The following is a 21,616-nucleotide window of genomic DNA, read 5'->3' as shown; positions in this document are numbered from 1 at the left end:
TATTAGCTAGTCAGCTATCAGATGACTCTAGGGATCAAATCTTTATAAATATCTCTCTACATGTTGAACAGGTCTTCATCTTGAGGTTACACTGAGGCCTACTTGCAGCGTTTTTTTGACACCTGTCCCACCGGTGCCGTCACATTAAAACGACACGGCGAGTCAAGCTCTCCTGCCGGAGTCGTGGCGTTGCGATGAAGGGAGTTTCGAGCTGTAAGCGTAAACTCCATTTGTGTCATATCACGGTACACTTCAGAATGAGCTCAGTCAGTCGTCTATCACGCTGGCAGCTGCAGGAAGGCGCACAGAGAAAATGAGGACAAGGGGGGAAAGAGACAGAAAAAATCCTGACAGTCTGCCAGAACAGAGAGAAGAGAAGTAACATAATCATTCACAGAGCGTAAAGGTGACCTGAAAATCAAGTGCCAAAATCAACTTATATGACCGCAGCGGCGACATGCCCTAAATTTCTCTTCGCTTTAAGTGCAAGTATAAATGATTATTAATGCATTATTCACAAAAAACAGAGCCTTCTACACCAATTTTCTCCACTCGTGTGCATCCTCTTCCTTTGATGCTATAACCAAAGTAAAAGCGGAGAAAAGCGAGGGAGTGCAGAAACGGAGGAGTTCAGAGGATGGCTTTTCTCTCGGGAACACACAGCCTCTCACCCTAAAGGGGATCCTGCACTCCTCGGAAACAGTCTGAATGTTCCTGCAGACCAAACAGCAGCATTTACATATCAGTCATATACCCTCTCTGCCATGACTGCAACCAGACACACCAGTGCCAAGATACACACTTGGACCCACGTGCTCCGGCTGGCTTTTCATCAAACAGCTAAATGTAGGGTATCCCCGAACACGATGCTTCCTTCTTTATCAATAATATAATAATTCAAGATTTAAATGAAAGGCACAACAAATGTTAAAGGAAATGTGAAAAATGACAAGAGGGAATAACCTCAGCATCACCCAGGGGTTTCTTTGAACTCGGGTGTTCAGATATGGCAGCAGCAACAATTGGATGAGCGTGCTACGGGGAAGATGAAAGGCAATCAAACTTGTAGACCTAATAAGTTGGCTGAGGCCTTTCATGAATCACACGGAGGCTTTATCTTACTGTTCAGTCAAGCTAGTGATCCCAAATGTTGAAAAGGCTTATATATATCTCTGGATTCTTTGTAAAAGCTTAGCAGTGGATGATAGGAAGCAAATGAACCTCCTCCTCACTGTTCTGAGTGGTTGCATAGAGTGAAGAGTTCTCTGCACTACAGACATGCATCTGTTTCACTGATGACTCTTATCTTAACACCCCATGGGGATCAATAAAGTAATATCTATTTATGTTATCTTTTAATAATGTTTTCTGTTAAACTGCCCAGACACTTCACTCATCATTCATTCATTCATTTATTCTATGGTGTTCCATGAAACAAGTAGGAGGTAGGAGGTGTGGAAGGGGCCATTGGGCCTCTCCACCTTACGCTCCTGGCCAGTTTTGTTGTCACGGCTGGTGCGATCCCATCACAAGATGGTCTCTAGTTTTACATCTCTATTTTCTCTCCTTTCTCTCCAAATCAGATCCATCTTAAGTTACATGATGGCCTTTCTGCTGTCACGGCTCATGTTTCTCTGGAGTGTGCATATGCCCAGTGAGGGGGATGTCAGCAATAAATAGATTAAAGTGTGTAATGGCCCAATAACCACCCCTGCACTGCTCCACCATGCACGGGTGATTCACTTAAAAAAAAAAACATAAGAAGGTTGCAGCTGTTGGGGCTGACTTAAGTTCAGATTTTTGGTTGAGTAAGAAACTGGAGGTGTGTGTGTGTGTGTGTGTGTGTGTGTGTGTGTGTGTGTGTGTGTGTGTGTGTGTGTGTGTGTGTGTGTGTGTGTGTTTGTGTTTGTGTTTGTGTGTGTGTGTGTGTGTTTGTATACCTTACATGACTATGTGCAGAGAAAGAGAAAAAGACAACACATTGTATAACGAAATACCCATTCAAAGGTGAGCAAGTGTTAATGTGTGCATGAGTACAAACCTGTGTATACTGTGTGTGTGCGTGTGTCTAGGTGTGTTCTTGTACAAAGTGTGCGTGTGTCTTAATAGGAAGCAGTCACAGGGCTGCTGACGGCTCCATAAAGGAGCCTTTGAATGGCTTGGCTCTGGTAAATTCATAGCAGATGTGGGGGAAAGAATATCCACCCAGGTTGAGTGGTCCTTCACTGGGAAGGCGACAGGAGTCCAATCCAGGGGAGGCAGACGGATGGCAGACAGGAGCCAGGAGACACACACACACACACACACACACACACACACACACACACACACACACACACACACACACACACACACACACACACACACGTTGGGTGAACTCCAATCTGCCAGGAGGGAACTCTGCACGGCACTAATCACTAGCAAGGGGTTTTTCTTTGCACCACTCCGGATTCTAAATTGAAAATAATTCTCCCTTTTTATTTCTGAAAGAACAACTTCCTTGTGTTGGTCTCCGGGCAGGTTTTCCATTCAAGTGTACAAGTTCGGGCCAGGTGTGTACTTCAGGCATGGCCTCCACACACTGGTCCGTGCCTTCTGGTCCCCCTCTGGACCCACGGAGTCTGGAGCGCTCCGAGGCCAGGCTTAATGCCACCTTTCCTGACTCTGACTGACGCCAGAGGAGGGGTGGGGAGAGACTGGCGCCTCACTGCCAATTAACATCCTCACACACTGAGAGCACGGCCAGGTAACACATGATAGGCCAGACTCTTTCTAGCACAGAGACCAGCAGACACTCAGGTGGGGGAGACTCATTAAATTATCCGTACGCTGGACATCAGTCGGTGATACTACCCTCGGCAAAGTGTTTGTTTTTTTTAAAAGGTGAGAGCCAATGATGCCGTTAGCTTAGCACAAAGACAAGAAACAGGGACAGCTATAGCTTTTCTCTGTCCAAAGGTAACAACATCTGCATCTCTAAAGCTCACAGACTGAACACACTTGATCTTATTTGTGTTATCAGTTCAAAAAGTGACAATGTCGACAGGACTACAGGAAGTCAAAGTGGCCAGGCAGGAAGTAGTCTGGTATATAACCCCCAGTGAAACCACTTCAATTTTGTACAGATTAAACAAACAGACTGTAATATGTTAATTAGTGAGATTTATACTTAAGTGATTTTATTATTTTCAGACAGAGTCAGGCTAGCTGTTTACCTGTTTCCAGACTTTATGCTAAGCTAGGCTAACTGCTGACAGCTTCACATTAACCATACAGACAAGACTGATGTAGCTATTTAACCATATTTCCCAAAATGTATTTTAAAAGTCACGTGCACACTCATGTAAGCACCACAACTTTTTTTGTACCTTTGGACTCAAGTTAGGTGTTAACCTGTTTCCAGTTGCTAAGCTAATGAGCTGCAGGCTGTAGCTTCATATTTACAAGATTGGTTTACATTTTCCAAAATGTCGAACTGTGTGATGACTAATTATTACAATATCTTAAAACTATGTCAATTAAGTTTCAACAAATCAGCATGAGTTTTTTAACTTGACAAATGCGTAAAAGTTCCCTTCTCTGTTAGCAAAACCAGCCCCGACTTTAATTAAAAGTCTGGAACATGTATGACGTGGGGACACTGAAGCCCATTCACACACTTTCTGTCTCCTAAAGGCAATTAAAACGGATAGATGGAAGTTTTTAGCTTTATTACCTGTGTTGCTATTAACGATGTGTACATACAATGAGCTTTTTTTAGTTTAAAGGGATGAGGGACTCTGTGTGCCAGCTCATAAATGAGGCCCAAGCAGTTTGTATCCGGAGGCGATTGGTAAACACAACATGAGCTCAGTCTCACTCGTAAACTGCCGCTCTGACTGTGACCACAATGCAAAAGCTGCAGCAGTGTCGGGATTTACTTTATCCAAGATATCTTGCAAAAGTCTTTCCAAAGACAATTCTCAAAATCATTAAAACTACAGAACAGGATGGATAGATGGATGGGTGGAAGTATTGCCCTCTAGTTTTCCCGGTTCTGGGTTGTGAGAGTCCTTAATGTGCTCTAAGCCAGTTGACAGAGGTGATCTTGCATGCAAGGTTGCTTCTGGAAAACTAGACTCTGGAGAGTAAGCAGATTTTTCTGTAAGTAATACGCCCTCCTCTGTGTGTGGGAGCAACGGGCACTTTGTCTGTAATTCAGGCTGTTCCATCTGACTGAAACTGAAAACAAACAGCAAGAAGAGTTTTCAGAAGAGAGAATTTCACACCACCTGAGTGATAAATGACTCTTTATCTCCTGTCTGCATCTCCTCACCTACATGTCCCTGCATTTGTTTGTCTATTTTCTACCATCTGTCTCTTCTTCACTAGTTTTTTGCTTTTCTCTTTTCATTTCACTCTCAGATGAAGCTCAGGGGAAAGACAAAGCTTTGGGGGTGGGGGGCAGGGGGGTTGGCCGGCGGGCATGGCTTTCACTTTTAATTAAAACTTCACACCCAAATAAATGCAGCTGAGTATCACACCCACTCATATCGCCCTATGAAAAGAGCCCGCCGGGGCCAGATGTTTGCCTTAGCAAGGATAAATATCTAAGTGGCAGCTTTCTCTGTAAGGGAATCTGCTCCCTCTGTCGTTTTGTCAGATTAGCCGGGGCAGGGAAAACATGGGGATCGTATTCCGTGCGTTTCCCACTCTCTGGCTGTTCAGCATAAACACCATGAGTTCTTGGCCTCCCTCACATCCGCCTCCTCAGCTCCTCCACCACTCTCCTCGGCCCCTGGGGTTCCAGCGCAGGGTTTGTTTTAGTAGCATAGCCCCAGAAGAGTGTTTGGTTGTGTTGTGTATCACACTGGGTGAGTGTTTGATTATGTCGAGTGTTACACGGTGCGGGTGTGCATGAGCGGAAAGGCGGGGGACGCTAATCCCTCTCTGCTTTGTCCTCTGCTGCACAGCTTTGGTCTTTGCAGGACACTTCACACTGGAGCTGTGGAGGAATTCATGAAGCTGCTGCTGAGAGAGGGGCCTGTGAGATGTGAGGATCTCACAGTTATGAACACACAAGAATGAACTAGAAAGGGGCTACTTGCACATAAACAACTAGAGGGAAAGGATGAATCAAGGACACCTCTGTGCTCAAACTGTTTTCAGTCTTGTTTGGTTCTGCATTTAGTGGCCATGCACAATGCAATGAACTTCTGCTTAAAGGATCTGGTGATCGTCAAAAGATCAAAACCAGGAATTAACCGATTCTATTAAGAAGTATTGTATGTGTGTCCTGCTTTACTGAGAGCTCCAATTTTGTTTTTTAAAAACACATCAATGAGCAACACTGTTTCATGACATGCTCCGGATGAATGTAGGCTCTTTGGTTTTGATTCGATCCTAGATTCACATTGTCCTGCTGCAGTAAATATTCACTAGTGCACCAAATGCGTATTAATCCGCAGCTTAAAATAGTCCCCAACAAACGCACTATTACCCCTGCTTCCGTGATGTTTGCTAAAATCTACAGTGCCCTGCTTTTTATGAAATAAGTTAACCTTGTTTTTATATGAAACTATTAATTTCTAAGTTTTTAAAGATTAAAGTCGTCAGTGGTGCCAAAGGCAGGGTAGAGAAGTTGACAGAAGATTGATTTTGGTGTTTTAATGAGTTCTGATTATAACAAAACTATTGAATATCACCATTCCTAAAGTTCAATGTTGATTTCGACCAATCACCATGGATGATAAAACGTGGTGATTCAGAGCGGGGATATTTGGCAAGAGTTAACGATGAACACTTTTCTAATGAGTAAGCCATCTTTAGCCCTGTTTTCGTGCCTGTGCTGTGGAAACCAGGCTGCATCATGAAGCACCTGGCCCAGTTGGGTTCTGGTTTGGGGCTACAGGCCGGCCTCCCTAATAGGCACTTGAGCCCCTCCACATCCGTCTAGGAACATGTTCCACTTAATGAGGCTCTACCCTGGGCTGTAAACAAGCCCAGATGCAACCCCAAAACACACACAGGAAATGTCTCATGACCATAACAACACAAGGATCCTGCCAGCTCATGCATGATGGGGTGTGAACAGGAAGGCTGATCCTTGCAGGTTTTTCTCCCGCTCTGCTCCACAAGCAGCTATTATCCTGAGGTAAAGGGCTGCATGTGGTACTGCTGCTCCAAGCTCTTGCTTTACATGCCAAATCCTCACCGGCCGCCAAGATCATCACAGACCGCTGCCTCGCTCCTTTTCCACAGCCTACAGTTACAGTATGTACACAAACCACAGTTTATTCAGCACTGTGTTGGACCTGGCATGTCAGCCTTGACACGCCACAATAGGAACAATGTCTGCCTCCACACAAAGAGTATCTCTCATGCAACAAGGTTTTTTATTTTACTTGTAGGGGGGCTGAGACCTTGACAAAAGGTCCAGTGTGAGAGTGAGTGTGGCCCCAGCTGGTTCCTTTTACTACACAGACTGGCTAATGTACAGTGATCAGCCTGAGTCAACAGTCCTGGCCGGAAAAAAAGGGCTTAATTGATGATAGGAAATCTTTGGGCCAAATGTGTTTGAACCGCCTTCCCTGAAATGTCTCATTGAATTTTCTGTCTCATTTTGTTCACAAAATACAAACAACCCTGTATAACCTCAGCAGATACTATGCAAAAAGTACAAATTTGAGTTAATTAACATGTTCATTTGGAGAAACCAAGAGCAGAAATACGATGAGGACAACCCCCAAACAACACACTCATACACACACACACACTGGCACCAAACACACACACGGCCTCTCCTTAATTAGCCAATTACATCCAACCATACAACCTTTGAGCTGGTTCACAAAGGACTTTTATACCTTTTCGACAGTCTGGTAGTTTAAAGTGCCCCCTCTGTTTGAGTCTGCTTCATGTGTCCCACTCACTTTTAAAGGAATAGTTTATGGTGCAGAACATTGTGGGTAATGCTTATTGCTTTAATGCCAGGAGTTAGATGAGTAGATTGATAGCCTACCAATCTCATGTCTGACCATTTGGCCTTCGAGGTTTCGCCCGGTTAGCTTTGCATGTTTTCGGGAAACAGTGGCTGGTCTGTTGTGACTGGAAATTGTTCTTCGTCTATTCACTTCTATTATTAGATTAAGATTTTAACTTCTTCACATAGAAGATTGACAGATTTAGTTGTTTGTCAGCATATTAGAAATATGAAATATCAATAATTGAAATATTAAATATAATTTGAAAGCAATAGTTTAGGGCTTCACCGAATTTCATTATTTTATAGTCAAAGCTTCTATTTAGGTTTTCAAGCAAAGCTTTGAATATCTGTCGTCAGCATTTGAATGTTAACGTTGTGAATGAAGTTTCCAAGCTTCGAAATATTCGGTCCAACAATTGAATAGATTGACATTTTGAAAGCTCATTACCTTTCTTGCTGAGAGTTAGATTCGAAGATTCATATCTGTACAGTAAACATTAAGCTACCTCCTGCTGCTGCTAGCTAAGCCTGGCTCTGTCGCCAACTAGCAATTTACTAATTAACATATCTGTACAGAAAAACGACTGAAAAAAACATACAAAAATTCCCCCCAAAAATTGTCCCCATAAAACCCCAAGTGGACCTTCTTACATTTTGTTGGTTTTGTGTCTTCAGACGGAGCTTAGCTTCGATGAAAGACAAAACAGTTAGCATGACTCCCAAAGGAACTCTGTCCAATACCTTCCTACAGGATAAATATTATTTATCTAATTGGTAAAAAAAGTAACTCCAATAACCTCCTGGGAAAATGTGGAGTGAGCTTAAACTCAGCTATTTATGCATTGCTAACTAACAGGCTGTTAGCTGCAGCTTCATATTTAGCGTACAGACACGAGATCAGCAGAAGCATCAGTACAGCACCAGGTTTGCAGTATGCACCTCATCTGGATACTGAATCAAGACAGTCAACATGAAACACAACCGAGTAAAAAAAAACTAACAAACAGGAAATGTGCAGACAAGAACAAACTTCAAAACTCAAAAATGTGTGAAATGCAACGGAGAATAGCAGATCCTTACAGAGCCCGGGGCCGGGGTGGGAGGGAGGTGTTCTGTGTGTGTGTGGGGGGTGGGGATGGGCGGGGGGGGGTCTCCTCTCTGAGAACACAGAGCCGAGGGGTGAGCCTTTGATGGCTGAGCGTGACATGAGCACATTTAGGGTGGGGGGTTCGGTGGCAGTGTGACAGCAGACACACTTGCCAGATGACCGAGAGAACCCCGGATCTGGTTCTGATCCATTTTTGGTACCTGTTGACAGCGATTTGCGCCACAATCCGGACTCACATCAACCATCCTGCTTTTTCAAAAACCCACTGGAACATTTAAGCTACACTTGTTTTTGAAAGCTCGACTCAAGATTTGAAATAATGTTTCCTAGCATTCGCAAACTGGTGCAGGTTTGGATAAATCTTCCGCTGCAGTTGGAGTTGTGTGATTGGTTTATCATCCTTCAGTTATTCAGTCAATGGCCCCAACAAAACCATGGGGGTTTAAAGATGTTCAGGAGGGCCAGAGCAGGTTTCAGGGCCGAGCTTAGACTCCCACATCCTGTCCCTTTCCACTCCCTCCCTTTAGAGCATTTCTAAAAGCAGTCCTTGCATGGGTTTGTGTTCTTTGTTGATGCTGTTTTCACATTTTTTTCCCCATCCTTTGTAACTCCTGCTCCCTCTCTTTTTTCTCCGGGGAGAGAGTCTTTGGTACAAGAGATTAGAGCGGGTGCTGCCTAGCAACTGAATAAAAATGGCAGCTACAAAAGGGGCGCTCTCACTCTCCAACGTCTGACCTACATAATCCCAAGCCTCTGATCGTGCAACATAACAACATGATGAAAGGCCCTGCTGTGATTTAACCCTCAAACAAATACTTGCCATCACTGACCCCCTGGCTCAGAGGGCAATTTCGCCCGCTGCAGAGCACCAAAAGGGTGACTTCTGAAATCTTGACGATGCCTAATTAGAAAGGAAGAAGAGGCCATGCGCGCTATTTGAAATGAGATGAATGTATTTGAGGAGATGGCAGCGGAGTGGCAAAGGAGATTAACAGTGATCACAGCGATGCTGTTGGCTTCAGAGAGCGAGAGCGAGCGGCGGAACCTCCCTCTGTTCACTGATTCATCTCTCCTTCAGCCACAGGCAGACGGAGCGCAGGAATGAGTGCAGGGGGATGAGAAAGCTTTACTTCTCTGTCTTCTGCCTATTGATCAAAGGACACGAAAAAAACACTGAAAAAAAAAAAGATACAGCAAGAAAGCTGGAAACTTTTTCTTGAAACTTTCTCCTCTTTCTCCTCCTGCACTGTGTTCTTAATATAATCTGCCAGGCCTTTACTCTCCGATGTTAACACTTTTTGTCGCAGCACGGCTTGCATTTGCATCCATTTGACCCGCCTGCATCTTTGACAGCACGTTACATTACATTCATTTGGTAGATGCTTTTCTCCCAAACAAATTTTTAATGAATGGCTTAAATCACTTCAGGAGCTAAATCCATATTGCATCAAAGATTGTTAATGCATATTATCCAAATAAAGAACATTGATAACAGACATACTGTAGTTTAAAGGCAAGTTTTTCAGCCTGTGGTTCAGGATGTGTTGTGACTCTGTTGTCCTTCTATATCATGCAATGAAATCCTTCCTCTGCTATAAATCTAATGTGAAAATAATCACTTTTTATTTGGGTTTGAACTGGATGAACTTTCTGTCTTTAGTCAAGAATGTATCTACTTTATAATTTTTGTGTGGAAGGACAGTTTTTATGTAATCTGCCTTTTTATAGTGGCACCAGCTTCATCCATGAAATGTATATGTATATATATAAGTTCCATTATTGATAAGTTGCAGTACTCTTTTTTAACATATTTTAATTTGAGGTTAATTGTTCTTTAAACGTGTGATACGTGATTTTCACCGTTGTTTCTAAGGACAGAGGGTTTCGTATGCTGTTCAGATTGTAAAGCCTTTTGATGAGGATTTTTGATTTGGGGCAATATAAATGAAATTCGCTTTATTTTTAGATCATTCAAGTTCTCAAAAAAATGTTGGGTCCTTTTTGGTGAATGTTTAATTAAAAGTTAATTCTGATTAAAAATTAAAAGCCCAATCCTTCAAGTGGTATGACTGCACTCTCTTTTCATATGGAGATGAAAGGAAGAAGTCTGGAAATTGAGACTGAAAAGTGGCGGGTCAGGGAGAGTGCAGTAACAACTTGGACTTGATCCACACTGAAGAGAATTTCCATGTTAGCTGATTAGTATGTATGCAATTGAGTCTAAATAACTCAGTCTTTAAAAGTAAATGACATCAAAACCGCTGGGGTGGTGAAATGATTTCACCTGTTTCCAAGAAACTTTCTCAGAAAAAGGCTGATGTTCTTGATACTAAAATGCCTTATTTAGTCATGTTTTGAGATAGTGACACTAGTTTTTATACCAGGAACATGAACTATCTCATCCAAGACGGAAAAAAAAATCCTGAAAGAAGGATAAGACAAAGTGGAGAGTGACTATAAAAGAGACTTAATTAATCTAATTGTCCATTCACCCCTGATTGATGTGTTGCTGTTGATTAGAAAAGGTGTTATTTTGAATAAAGTAAAAACCTTTGTGTATTTCTTCCTCTGCAGTGCTTTTGAAATTGCAAGACACTGAACAACACAGACAATCCTCTGTACTCTGAAGCAGCCTTTTAATCTCTCAGCCTTTCATTTCACTGACGTGATAGATGCTGCAGAAAAATCTCAGCTGCCGTATCTCTTCAGCCACTTCAGACACTTGACACTGTATCCTCATTTTAACAAAAAAAAGTCCCTGCAAAGCCAAATTCTCCAACTTGCCTGTGCATTTTTTGTTTTTTTTTTACCTCTGGAGTGGATTCTTCCCAGAGGCCACAGTCTAAATGTTTATGTCTGCATGATGATATGAGTCAGCATGCGTCCGTGCAATAGTGTGTGTGAGTTTTATGTTTGTGTCCCGCTCTAACAGACGAGACAGCAGCGGCGTACTGGGTGTCTGATCGGAGTCCGGTTGCGAGGACTGGCGAGCTGTGTGAACTCTGGTGCTCTCTGACTGCCGCATTTTCATGGAAAGCATCTCTTTGGGGGCCTGCAGGTTTTCAATGCGCTCATTTACACATCAAAACAGCACAGGAAAGGGATAGTGCTCAAGGGGGGTGAGGGAGCTGCATAAGGAGGGAGGGCAGGGTAATGAAGGATGCTTTATTTTCTCTCTTTTTTTTTTCTCCCTCAGGGGTGGGCAGGGGTTTAAGTCTATGAGGGAGACGCATTGATGCCATAATGATCGCCTTTAATCAGACCCATGACCAGATGGAGGGATTTCTCCTCGGCAGACAAAAACATAGCGTCAGCAGCAAAAGCGGGAAAGGTGTTTTTACGCCTCTTTATAAAAAACAAATGCACAAATCCTGGATAAATAAACTTGTTCTGTGCTGCTTTAGAACAAATAAATACTCTGCTAGGCTCACAGTCAACACAATGAAATATTCCTGGATAACCTATCAGGGGAAAGTGCAGCCTTCTCTGAGAGTAGTCTCACTTTTGGCCCAGACAAACTTGCTGCTCAGTGCGACTGACACTATTTAACCTCCTGAGCCAGAATAGAAGAAAAACAGCGCGGGAGACTCAGCCAAACTAAATCAAGCGAGACCGGGCTTACTTGCTCCTGAAATTGGACATTACTGGCAGTTGGGGTGGGGTCTTCTTCACAACAAGCTTGGTGTTGATTGGCTGCCCCCGCTGCTCCAGCGCTGCCGACCTCAGGTGTGTGTATGTGTGTGTGAAGGGAAGGTGTTCCCGGCAGCCACATCTCTGGCGCCAAAGGAACCACAGCTCAAACAAACTCTGTTTTTGGAAATGAACGTTTCTTTCTTGCCTCTATCTGAAGCTCTGTGCTCCACTGATTCCTTTCCTCTGCGTAACTAAAAATAGCTGTCAGTGACCTGGAAATGTAGTGATAGAATTCATATTTGTGGAAAGGGGAAACGGAGCAAAGACAACCTGCTGCTGCTATAACAAGTCATTTCTGTTGACCTTTGTGATTTAAGAATAAACAAAAGCCTGTCTTAGTCATATTCAGCCATGTGTGGAAAAATTAAAAAAAGAAGTGCAGAAAGGGCAAAAAAATGAAAAATAAATACATGAAATGCTGAGGAGGGAAAACGAAATTTAAACAAAGCTTTGCTGCAGAAGGCAAACTTGCCCTCTGTTCTACCCCTGTGTCCTTAACCCTCTGCAGCCACCTCCTTCCTATCTAATCAGTGCAGCTCAGCACAGGTGGGACAAGCTGGTTTGTGTCTCACACAGCAAGTGTTTGGCCTCTCTGGGTCATGTCACTGGAGTGTAAACTGGGGAGGAAGCACGCGCCCTCGTTCAGGCGCCCATGAACTGGAACATGTGGCTGAAACACCAGCAGCCGGGCTTCTCTGTCTACGAGCGAGGGCTCCAAGCAAAACAGACCCTTTTATTTTTTTTTAAATAGTTAAATGTGATCGCCAGCGCTCGCCTGCCAAAGCCACGGACAACGTCTACAATGGCTGAGTAATGAAAACAAAACAAAAAAAAGGGGGAGGATGCTGGTAGTTAACCCGCATCTTGTTCTGCAGAAGGAAGGAATAAGTAATTTAAGTTAACTGGTGCGTTGCACAGATCCACACAACACTGCACCTAGTGGAAAATGTGGTTAATTTGCTACAGAGACATAATGCAGCTTTGATTTAGACTGATGTGTCTTTAGTAAATGAATACTAACATGTGCTGTAGTACATGAATCTTATAATGCCTCTGCTGGAATGCAAACGAAAGCAGAACAACTTTTAACCTCTGGAGATGTCAGCCAGCACACGCCTGCCTCACACTGCCGAGGTTCCAATAACGTAATAAAAACAAGCTCCTGGTCATCACATTTTTTTCCATGCTATCACTCCCATGCGCTGCTGCTGCTGGTGCTGGTGACACAGCACACAATCACCCACAGACATAATAATCAATCCCACTGCTGTCAAACACAGTAATTTCCACCGTGTTTAGCTGTGAAACGACTTGCTGTGTGTGGCTGTAATTTACGTTGGCACTTAAATTGTTAAAGTCCCGTAATGTAAAAGCTATTTATTTTCACTTTTTTTTTATGGACCATGTGAGAACACGGTGGCTCTTGTGCTTAATAAAATGGACTTTATTACTGAAATGTTAGTTGCAGGACCCAACTTAGGGTATTTATTTAATAAAAACAATGTTAGGCATACTTTTTCCTCTGAATCAGTCAGTGATTATTTATACTTGATAGTAGTTGCATTGTTTCTTCTGCCAAACAAAAAGGCCTATATATAAAATTCAAACATTTACACATGTAACTCCTTTATTTTATACCAGCAATACAGCTTCCAAGAGCCACAGCCCACATATAAACTTAAATATTAAGTGAAAAATCCGTCTACTCAATGAGCAACCACAATTTTGAGTGCCTGTGCTAAACTTAAATCTACCAGTGAAACCATGCAATGAGGCTGAAATCCACTCCCGACTCTTCCTCTCAGATCAAAGTGCTGAGTGTTTGCACGGGGATCAAATGGAGCGGCGAGAAGGGCAACAACAATGATTCGGTGGAAGAATTAAAACAGACATTAATTAAATATATTCCTCCGCTCCTGCATTTTTAAGACGATGATGCAAACATTAATACTTGCCACGGTTTGCCACTCTATTCATCAGTGATTCTCTTTGAGGATTATTGTTGGGGACGCCTCTGGGATGTGGAGCATCATGCACTTAGAAGACAACACATTTGGCACAGAGCCCCGCTGTAAAAAAAATATATAAAAAATCCCTGGAGAAGAATGGCAGGAGAAATCATGAAAAACAAGACTGAAATGAGCAATAATTTGTGACTATTAAATCTGAATCACTTTAAGACTGTTAAAATGGTTAAACATTCATTGGAAGCTAGTGTGAGATAGAAACAAACAATAACACCACGCAGCGAGGAAGTTGAACATGAATTCCACAAATTTATTATCCTCCAAAAAGGCCAGAACCAGAGTTCTTAAAAAAGGCACTTCACTTCCCTTTACCTTTAATAAATGCATCTAAACAACAAATCTGAGTAGAGCCAACTTTATATTAAATATATTTACAATAAATAAAACATTTATACACATTTATACAGTTAATCATGCCACTTTTGGGGGGAGGAGAATATTTCCCAACATACCTCTCCCATAACTCTCCCATTTTTTGTTTTTGCTTTGAAACACTGGGCATGTCTACTGCACAGAACACTATGAAACAATATGCGTAACAATACTGAACATTTCCCTTTATGCATTGAATACTGTTGATAGATTAGTTTTCTCATAGTGAGGCCTGTGTGTGTCCCTGTCTCTCGGCAGCAGCAGCAGCAGCAGCAGAGCAGCAACGAACAGTTCAATTCAACCACTCATCTTCTTACAAAGTCTTTAGCAGCTCCTTATTCAGGGAATAGGCGTGTGTGTGTGTGTGTGTGTGTGTGTGTGTGTGTGTGTGTGTGTGTGTGTGTGTGTGTGTGTGTGTATGTGGTTGCATTTGGCAGTGTGTGTGTGTGTGTGTGTGTGTGTGTGTGTCATGCTCCCTCTCAGACATGTGTGGGGTTGTCCGAGTGCAGGTCAGTCTTGGCCATGTGCAGAACCACAGCAGGAGATTTGTAGTGGCAGTGTGTGCCTCCACAGCTGACCCCGCTGCAGGGTTTCCTACTTCTAGTCCTGTCCGTCAGCTTCCGGCTGCAGAGTCCCTGCCAGGTCTGCAGCGTCTTAGAGCTCCACACCCACACGCCGCTGGTGATGCCCACCACCAGCGACATGAAGATCTTCAGCATGAACACGGCCACCGTGGGCACCGACGTCTGCAGCGAGCAGTCGCCGCTCGGACCGTTGAACGACCCGCACTTCATCTGCAAGCCCCTCAGCTTCCAGTAGTCCATGTTCAGCCTCTCGTAGAAGTAGCAGACTATGACGCAGGTGGCCGGCACCGTGTAGAGGATGGAGTAGATGCCGATCTTCACCATGAGCTTCTCCAGCTTCTCCGTGTTGGTGCCCTCCGTCTTCATCACTTTACGGATGTGGAAGAGAGCCACGAAGCCCGTGAGGATGAAGGAGGTGCCGATGATCAGGTAGCAGGACAGGGGGATGAGGACGAAGCCCGTGAGCGCCCCGGGGTCCATGCTCCCCACGTAGCAGAGTCCCGTCAGCTCGTCTCCAGCCACCTTCCTCATGGTGAGGATGATGATGGTCTTCAGAGCTGGGATGCCCCACGCAGCCATGTGGAAGTAGTTGCTGTGGGCTTCGATGGCCTCGTGGCCCCACTTCTTCCCCGCAGCCAGGAACCAGGTGAGGGTGAGGATGACCCACCAGATGGACGAGGCCATGCCGAAGTAGTAGAGGATGAGGAAGACGATGGTGCAGCCGGTGGACTCCAGCCCTTCCTGGATGATGTACAGCTCCCCGTGCTCCCGGTCGCAGGCGATGTTCTCAGCGCCGGCCACCGAGCGGATGATGAAGGCCACGGAGTAGACGTTGTAGCACATGGAGAGGAAGATGATGGGGCGCTCCGGGTACTGGAAGCGATGGGGCTCCAGGAGGAAGGTGAGGACGGTGAAAGCGGTGGAGACGAAGCAGAGGATGGACCACACCGTCATCCAAATGAAGGCGAAGTCCTTGTCCTGCCTGGACCAGAAGACGTCCACGGCGGGGGAGCAGCGCGGGGCACACGACTGGCTCTTCTCCACGAACTGGAACTTGTCCGGGTTCTCGCAGGAACCCACGCCGCCCTGAGAGCGCCCGCCGCCCGGCTGCCTGGGGCGAGGGGGCACAGGAAGCATACCCTCGCCCTTCTTCCCCTCCGTCCTGGTTTCGTTCTCGGGGGCCTCCATGCACAGGGCGTTGGGGTCGTTTCTGGTGGGCAGCTTGGAGCAGTCCAGCGAGTCCGGCCAGGTGTAGCTGAACTTCTTCATGATGGGGGCACACCTCTCCCTGGCCTGCTCGCACATGGGTCTGCAGGCGGGGATGGAGGTGGACACTTTGTCCGTGCACATGGGGGCGTAGAGGGAGCAGAGGAAGAAGCGGAGGTGCACGTCGCAGCCATAAGCCACCAGAGGAGCAAACTCGTTCAGCTTGATGGCGGCCTCCCTCTGGTCGTCGTGGTCCATGAAGTTGGGCATCCGGGTCAGGTTGTAGCCGATCCCCTCGCACATGGGGATCACGATGGGCTCACACTTGGCCGGTCTGCCTCGCTCCAGGTCGTAGGAGCCTATCTCGAAGCTGGAGCCCGAAATCACCAGCAGGCACCACAGAAAGATCCCCACCTTCAGCGGACACCCGTCCATAACCATTGTTTCTGTCCCAGAAAAAACTGATGATGATCATGAAAGATTTAAAAAAAAAAAAACACACACTCACACACTCGCTTACAGAGAGAGAGAGAGAGATCCCTCCGCTATTTCCCCATGGCGAAGGCAGGTCCAAATGTTGCCTCCACCGCCAGAAAGAGAAGAAAAAGCCCGACTCCAAAAAGCGCTCTTAAGTAGCAAAATGTTCAATTATTTAGTGTTGAATTAAAACCCCACACAGCCAGTCGAGATTAAGGTCCGTATTTAAGACGTGACAGTCGGGAAACTTCGACAAACAATGGAGGAAAAATCATCTAAATCAACCACAGAGAGCTGTGCGTAAATCCTCCAAAAAAAACAACCCAAAAAAAGCATTTATCAAAGCGGGACGTTTGCGCCGTTTGTTGCGGGCTCCAAAAAAAGGCTGAATAGCGGCGACTGTGTCCGTCTGTCTGTGTTTCTGTGTTTCTGTCTGTCGGCTCGCAGCTCTTCGTCCCCCTCGCTTTCAGGCTCGACACTGAAGTTTGAGAGCCGCTCAGTGGGACTTCAGTCGGGGAGAGACCGAGGGGAGGAGGAGGAGGAGGAGGAGGAGGAGGAGTGCGCTCCGTGACGCTCACATTTCAGCCAGCAGCACCACACAAGGAAAATTATCAGACAGATGCTGGAGGATGGTCAAATACCTCTGACATTTCTGCTTTGGATTGCATGCAGACTCAACTTAATTTGAGAAACATAGCAATGAATTTGCAAATGTGCAGGGAAAAGTGATTAAATATGGCCTGCTTTCAAGTAGGCCTGATACACTCACCCAGTAGGCAAGGGACACATTTGAGGTACTTGCATTTTTACTTGGCTTACACTTTCAAAAATCCACTGCAGAGACAAATGTTGAACAATAAATTAACATTTTACTTAGGCTACCAAACAGTTGTTCAAATTAGCAACAAACTACAACAATACAAATGCTCCTTTGACATCGATGCATCAGTGTTAATAATTGAGTCATATAATTGTACTGCACTAACAGGGGCCAATTTCTCTGTATGATGACTACTTTCAGTCCATTTAGCTTAGGCAACACTTGGAATGCAGGGTATCTCTTTTACTCAAGTAAAAGTATAAAAAGTAGAAATAATACTAATAAAGCAAAAACACCACAAATTTAAAACTTATTGCATACGCTATTGTACGGATTTTAAATCTTAAACGGCAAAGGAACAACAGCAGTCATGTAAATGTAGTGAAAAAAGTACAAAATGTACCTCTTTTGCCTCAAAAATGCATTGAAGTAAAAGTACAAAGCAATTTTAAATATTATAGTACCTCTGAATTGGACTCAAGTACAGCATTTGAGTATTTACTCAATACTCTAAGTGACTTTAGTACACTGGTGGGGGACAACGTCAGGAGCAGCCTGTACAGTCAGTTATCAACATATTTACAACATTTATGTTGAAAATTTTAAATGTGATCGAAAAACTGTCCTCTGGTTCCATAAGACTTTATCTATAATGCTCCAACACCAGTGTAGTTTTTCTCCAGTAAAAAAGCCTGCTCCTCCTGTAAAACGATAGTCCCAATGGCGTTTCACTGTTGCTGCCTCATAATTACTCCATTCACCATTTTCTGCTAATGTTTTCATGCAGTATAACATGAAACTTTATTAAGCCCTGCAGGTCAGTTTTCTTCTGTTAAACAAAGCTCTCCTGCAGCTGGTAGGGGTTTCATTGCCTTGCTTAAGGACACTTCAGCTTGGGGCAGGTGCTTCATTGGTCCGTCTAAAAACACAAAGACACAATGAATACGTAGATAGGAATGATTTGAATTGGCATGATGGCAAAAGACAAAACAGGGCACAGAATCAGGCATAACATGCAACAAATGGATGCAACAGTGATTGTGCGTTGCAGAGGACTATTGTTTCCATCTAGTGGCTGAGTGGGGAGAGCCTCCAGCTCAACAGCTGTTGTACTGAGCATTTGATCTTTTCTCAAACGGGGCTGGAACTCAAGGATTTTGGCCTCTCGCCCTGCAGGACTGAACTGGCTGTCAACTGCATACTGTCTCTATTAGCCCCCCCTGTTAAAACTCTGCTGAAGGCACTTGTCAGGTCTGAAAGTGACATGTGACTTTGTTACATTTAGATGAACGCTGGCAACATGTTGAATGTGTTGAGAAATAGGTATGATGCTAAAACGCAGAAAACAGCCAATTAATTGAAGGAATAGCTGAACATTATGGGAAATGATATTCTCTTATCTGTCGAAAGTGAGTTGAGAAGATTAATGCCACACTCTTGTCTGTATGCTAAATATAAGGCTGTAACCAAATAATCCTAAACCAAGTTTAGCAAGCCTGAAAGAGCTAGCCTGGCTCTACCCAAACTTGACTAGCTACCAGCATGGGCTCCTAGAAATGTTTTCAAATTGAGGACAAATACATAAAAGAAAGAAAATTGTGATTTAAAACATCTTGCATTTCTACACCACCTAACCTCTTGGATTAACCCTCCATGACACCCTAAATAATAAAATTGACAGGGCTAAATATCAAAAGCCACGTTCATAGTCGCTGGTTTATGTTTTTGAAAAGTCAGGAGAGTCCTAATTTAAAAGCAGTTTTACCAATATGCAAAAGTACTTTGAAGTTTTGACTTAAATAACAGTGAAATACTGAACATTTTTAAACATGTTTGGTGTTGCCCACAATTGGGCACTGTTATGTCTGCAGTCTATGAATTAGGGCTTCTGTACTTTTTTATTTTGGGCTGTGTACAGCATGTGCCCTCAGTTAATAAACAACTAAGATTAGCAGCAACGCATAGCAGTGACGCATAGCAGTGACGCACAGCAGCGACGCACAGCAGCAACGCATAGCAAATTCAGCACTAAGATACTATGAAGAATGACCTGAGTGCAACTGAGACCCAATTGCCCAAATTGTCTCTTGAGTCACCACGAAGCTGGCCTGAATGTCAATGTCTCAAACCCAAACCAAAATAGATATGGTCTAAACTACACAGACGGGACTTGTTTGCCTCAATGAAATCAAGCTCTCAAAAATTTGAACTTTTCTTGGGATTTCGAAGTATCTCTTCAATTCAGAAAAACTGAGAATTCTGTATTCCAATGATACTTTTCTTAATATTACCAAGATAATAATCTTGTTAATTCAGAATGCATTGCGCTTCCTTTAGCCCGGTTTCCAGTCTTTCAGCTAAGCTAAGCTAAGCTAACTAACTGCTGACTCAAGCTTCATATTTAGGAAAGCAAATAACCAAATTCCTCCCAACTATCCTTTTAGACAACTGTATCCCACAATAGTAAGCACTTGTCCAATGAGGTGTGAAAATACTGGTGTTTAAATACTGCACTTTGTATAATCGGGGCTATAAATTTGCCTGTGCCTTATGAAAGGAAAGCTCCTCCTCTAGATGACAAATAGAGCCTGATGAAGGCACTGTGTGCTGCTTTATCAGATCTGGCGTCAGGTAGAGAAGAAAAAGCCTTCAACTTCAAATTAAGCCTGATCGAGCAGGGGAGGAAATACATTCCAGACTCTGAGATGATATCTTATTTTACGTCAGCGTCGAGGCTTTTGGTGAATCAAATCTACTAAAGTTCCATTACTACTTAGCAGCCTCTTCACTTAAACGTTTTCAAGTTCACACTTCAAAGACCAAGGGTCATTGGAGAAGGCCTGGAGAAGCCTGAGTGTGCCCTAAGAAGGCCTCAGATTTTTATCAGACAGATATCTTTCTCCAAGGTAAGCAGCACATATCAGGATTCATTAGCATCCAAGTCACAAAGCCCCTTAAGGTGGGAGCGCTGCAGGATCAAGGTTTGATCCCCAAGGCAGTTTGGATTAAAGTTAACTGTCATTGAGGTTTATCTAAGAACAATATAGCAAACTGATTTTGGTTTTATATGTGCAATTTTTTTTTATTTGTGTAATTAAAATGTATAGTTTTACATGTAGGAACATATCAGTATTTGCTTTCTTGCAGAGAGCTAGATGAAAAGCCCACTTTTGGTATATGCACTCTGAAAATGAAGCTACCACCTGCACTTTAGTTTAGCATTCATACTGGGTGTCTGGCTCCAGCTAACACTTATGCTGTGTAGTATTTACACTTTGTTTTCAAACAAATTGAACAAAAGATATTTAATGTGTTCATTCATGAGCTTTCAGTGTGCAGACAGAGCCAGGCTAGCTGTTTCCCCCATTTTCAGTCAATATGCTAAGCTAAGCTAACTAGCTGCTGGCTCGAGCCTGAACAGAGAGATACAGTATGAGAGGGTAATCGATTTTCTCTTGGAAAAAACCCCTCAAAAAAGCACATTTTCCAAAATGTCCAACTTTTCCTGTAATCCATTATGATACAACAAACTGACTTGATTTCGAAATAAACAATTGAGCACATTAAGTCCAGGGGGCTTTTGATTCTCTTCTGTACTCCTGGGGTGTCATCCATAAAGAATAAATGGTGCAGATCCGCTGATCAGTTTAGGAGACACACGGTCTGACCGCACCACTGCTCTGACTCCTGGACTCTACAATAGGATACCATTGTGCTGTCTTTGTGTATTTTTATTTAACTTAATCGTGTTATTTCTTTTTTGACCTGAGCGAAGAGTTGGGAAGAAGTATGTGCAGCTAAGTATTTTGATTTGGACATTTGCTGGCTTGCAGCACATTTATTTTAAGAAGGTCAGTGCTATTTACTTTGCCATTTGGTTGAGGAAATGGATATTTGCTATTTATCTCTCCCACTGCTCGGGCTCTCCCGCTCATAACACTGCTGTATGTCAAACCGCCAAATGGCTTTGTAATAACTAGCCTCCACAAAGAACCCCCCGTCTTTTATTTCACACATTCATCAGGCGATCCGCTGGAGTGTGGGGCCTTGTAATTACTACTTCTTACTTATTGGTTATCATATATCAGGCACAAAGCTATAAACATCCTGCGGAGAACAATGGGTGAGCCTTGCCACAGCCCGGCATGACATTACTATCCAGAGACGCGGGCTGTCTGAGATTGTTATGGGTGAAATAAGAGACACCTCACACTTAAAGCAATACATCTGGACCAGTGTACTGCCTTTGACAGGGATAATAAGGGTAAATTGTTGAGGCTTGGATCATGTAATTATCTCTTTGTTCATATTGTGTAGTAATAATTGGTTATTTATGCAGTGCCAGGGGAACCAGCGGACACCGGA

General features: G+C 43.8%; 1 protein-coding gene across 1 annotated transcript; it reads right to left on the bottom strand.

Annotated features, from left to right (window-relative positions):
• Positions 1-13,762: 13,762 nt before the first annotated feature.
• On the bottom strand, positions 13,763-16,900 carry fzd9b (frizzled class receptor 9b). The gene has a single exon (XM_054621544.1). The coding sequence runs from the start codon at positions 16,393-16,395 to the stop codon at positions 14,644-14,646; it is 1,752 nt and encodes a 583-aa protein (XP_054477519.1). The 5' UTR covers positions 16,396-16,900; the 3' UTR covers positions 13,763-14,643.
• Between the last annotated feature and the right edge of the window lie 4,716 nt (positions 16,901-21,616).

Source organism: Anoplopoma fimbria, chromosome 1, assembly GCF_027596085.1.
Source record: "Anoplopoma fimbria isolate UVic2021 breed Golden Eagle Sablefish chromosome 1, Afim_UVic_2022, whole genome shotgun sequence".
NCBI lineage: Eukaryota > Metazoa > Chordata > Actinopteri > Perciformes > Anoplopomatidae > Anoplopoma > Anoplopoma fimbria.
Note: the sequence above shows the minus strand (reverse complement) of the source record. Positions and strands in the feature narration are given on the sequence as shown.

What these genes read in the sequence shown, in the direction of transcription:
- fzd9b (XM_054621544.1), bottom strand. Translation starts at nt 16,395, where the DNA reads ATGGTTATGGACGGGTGTCCGCTGAAGGTGGGGATCTTTCTGTGGTGC.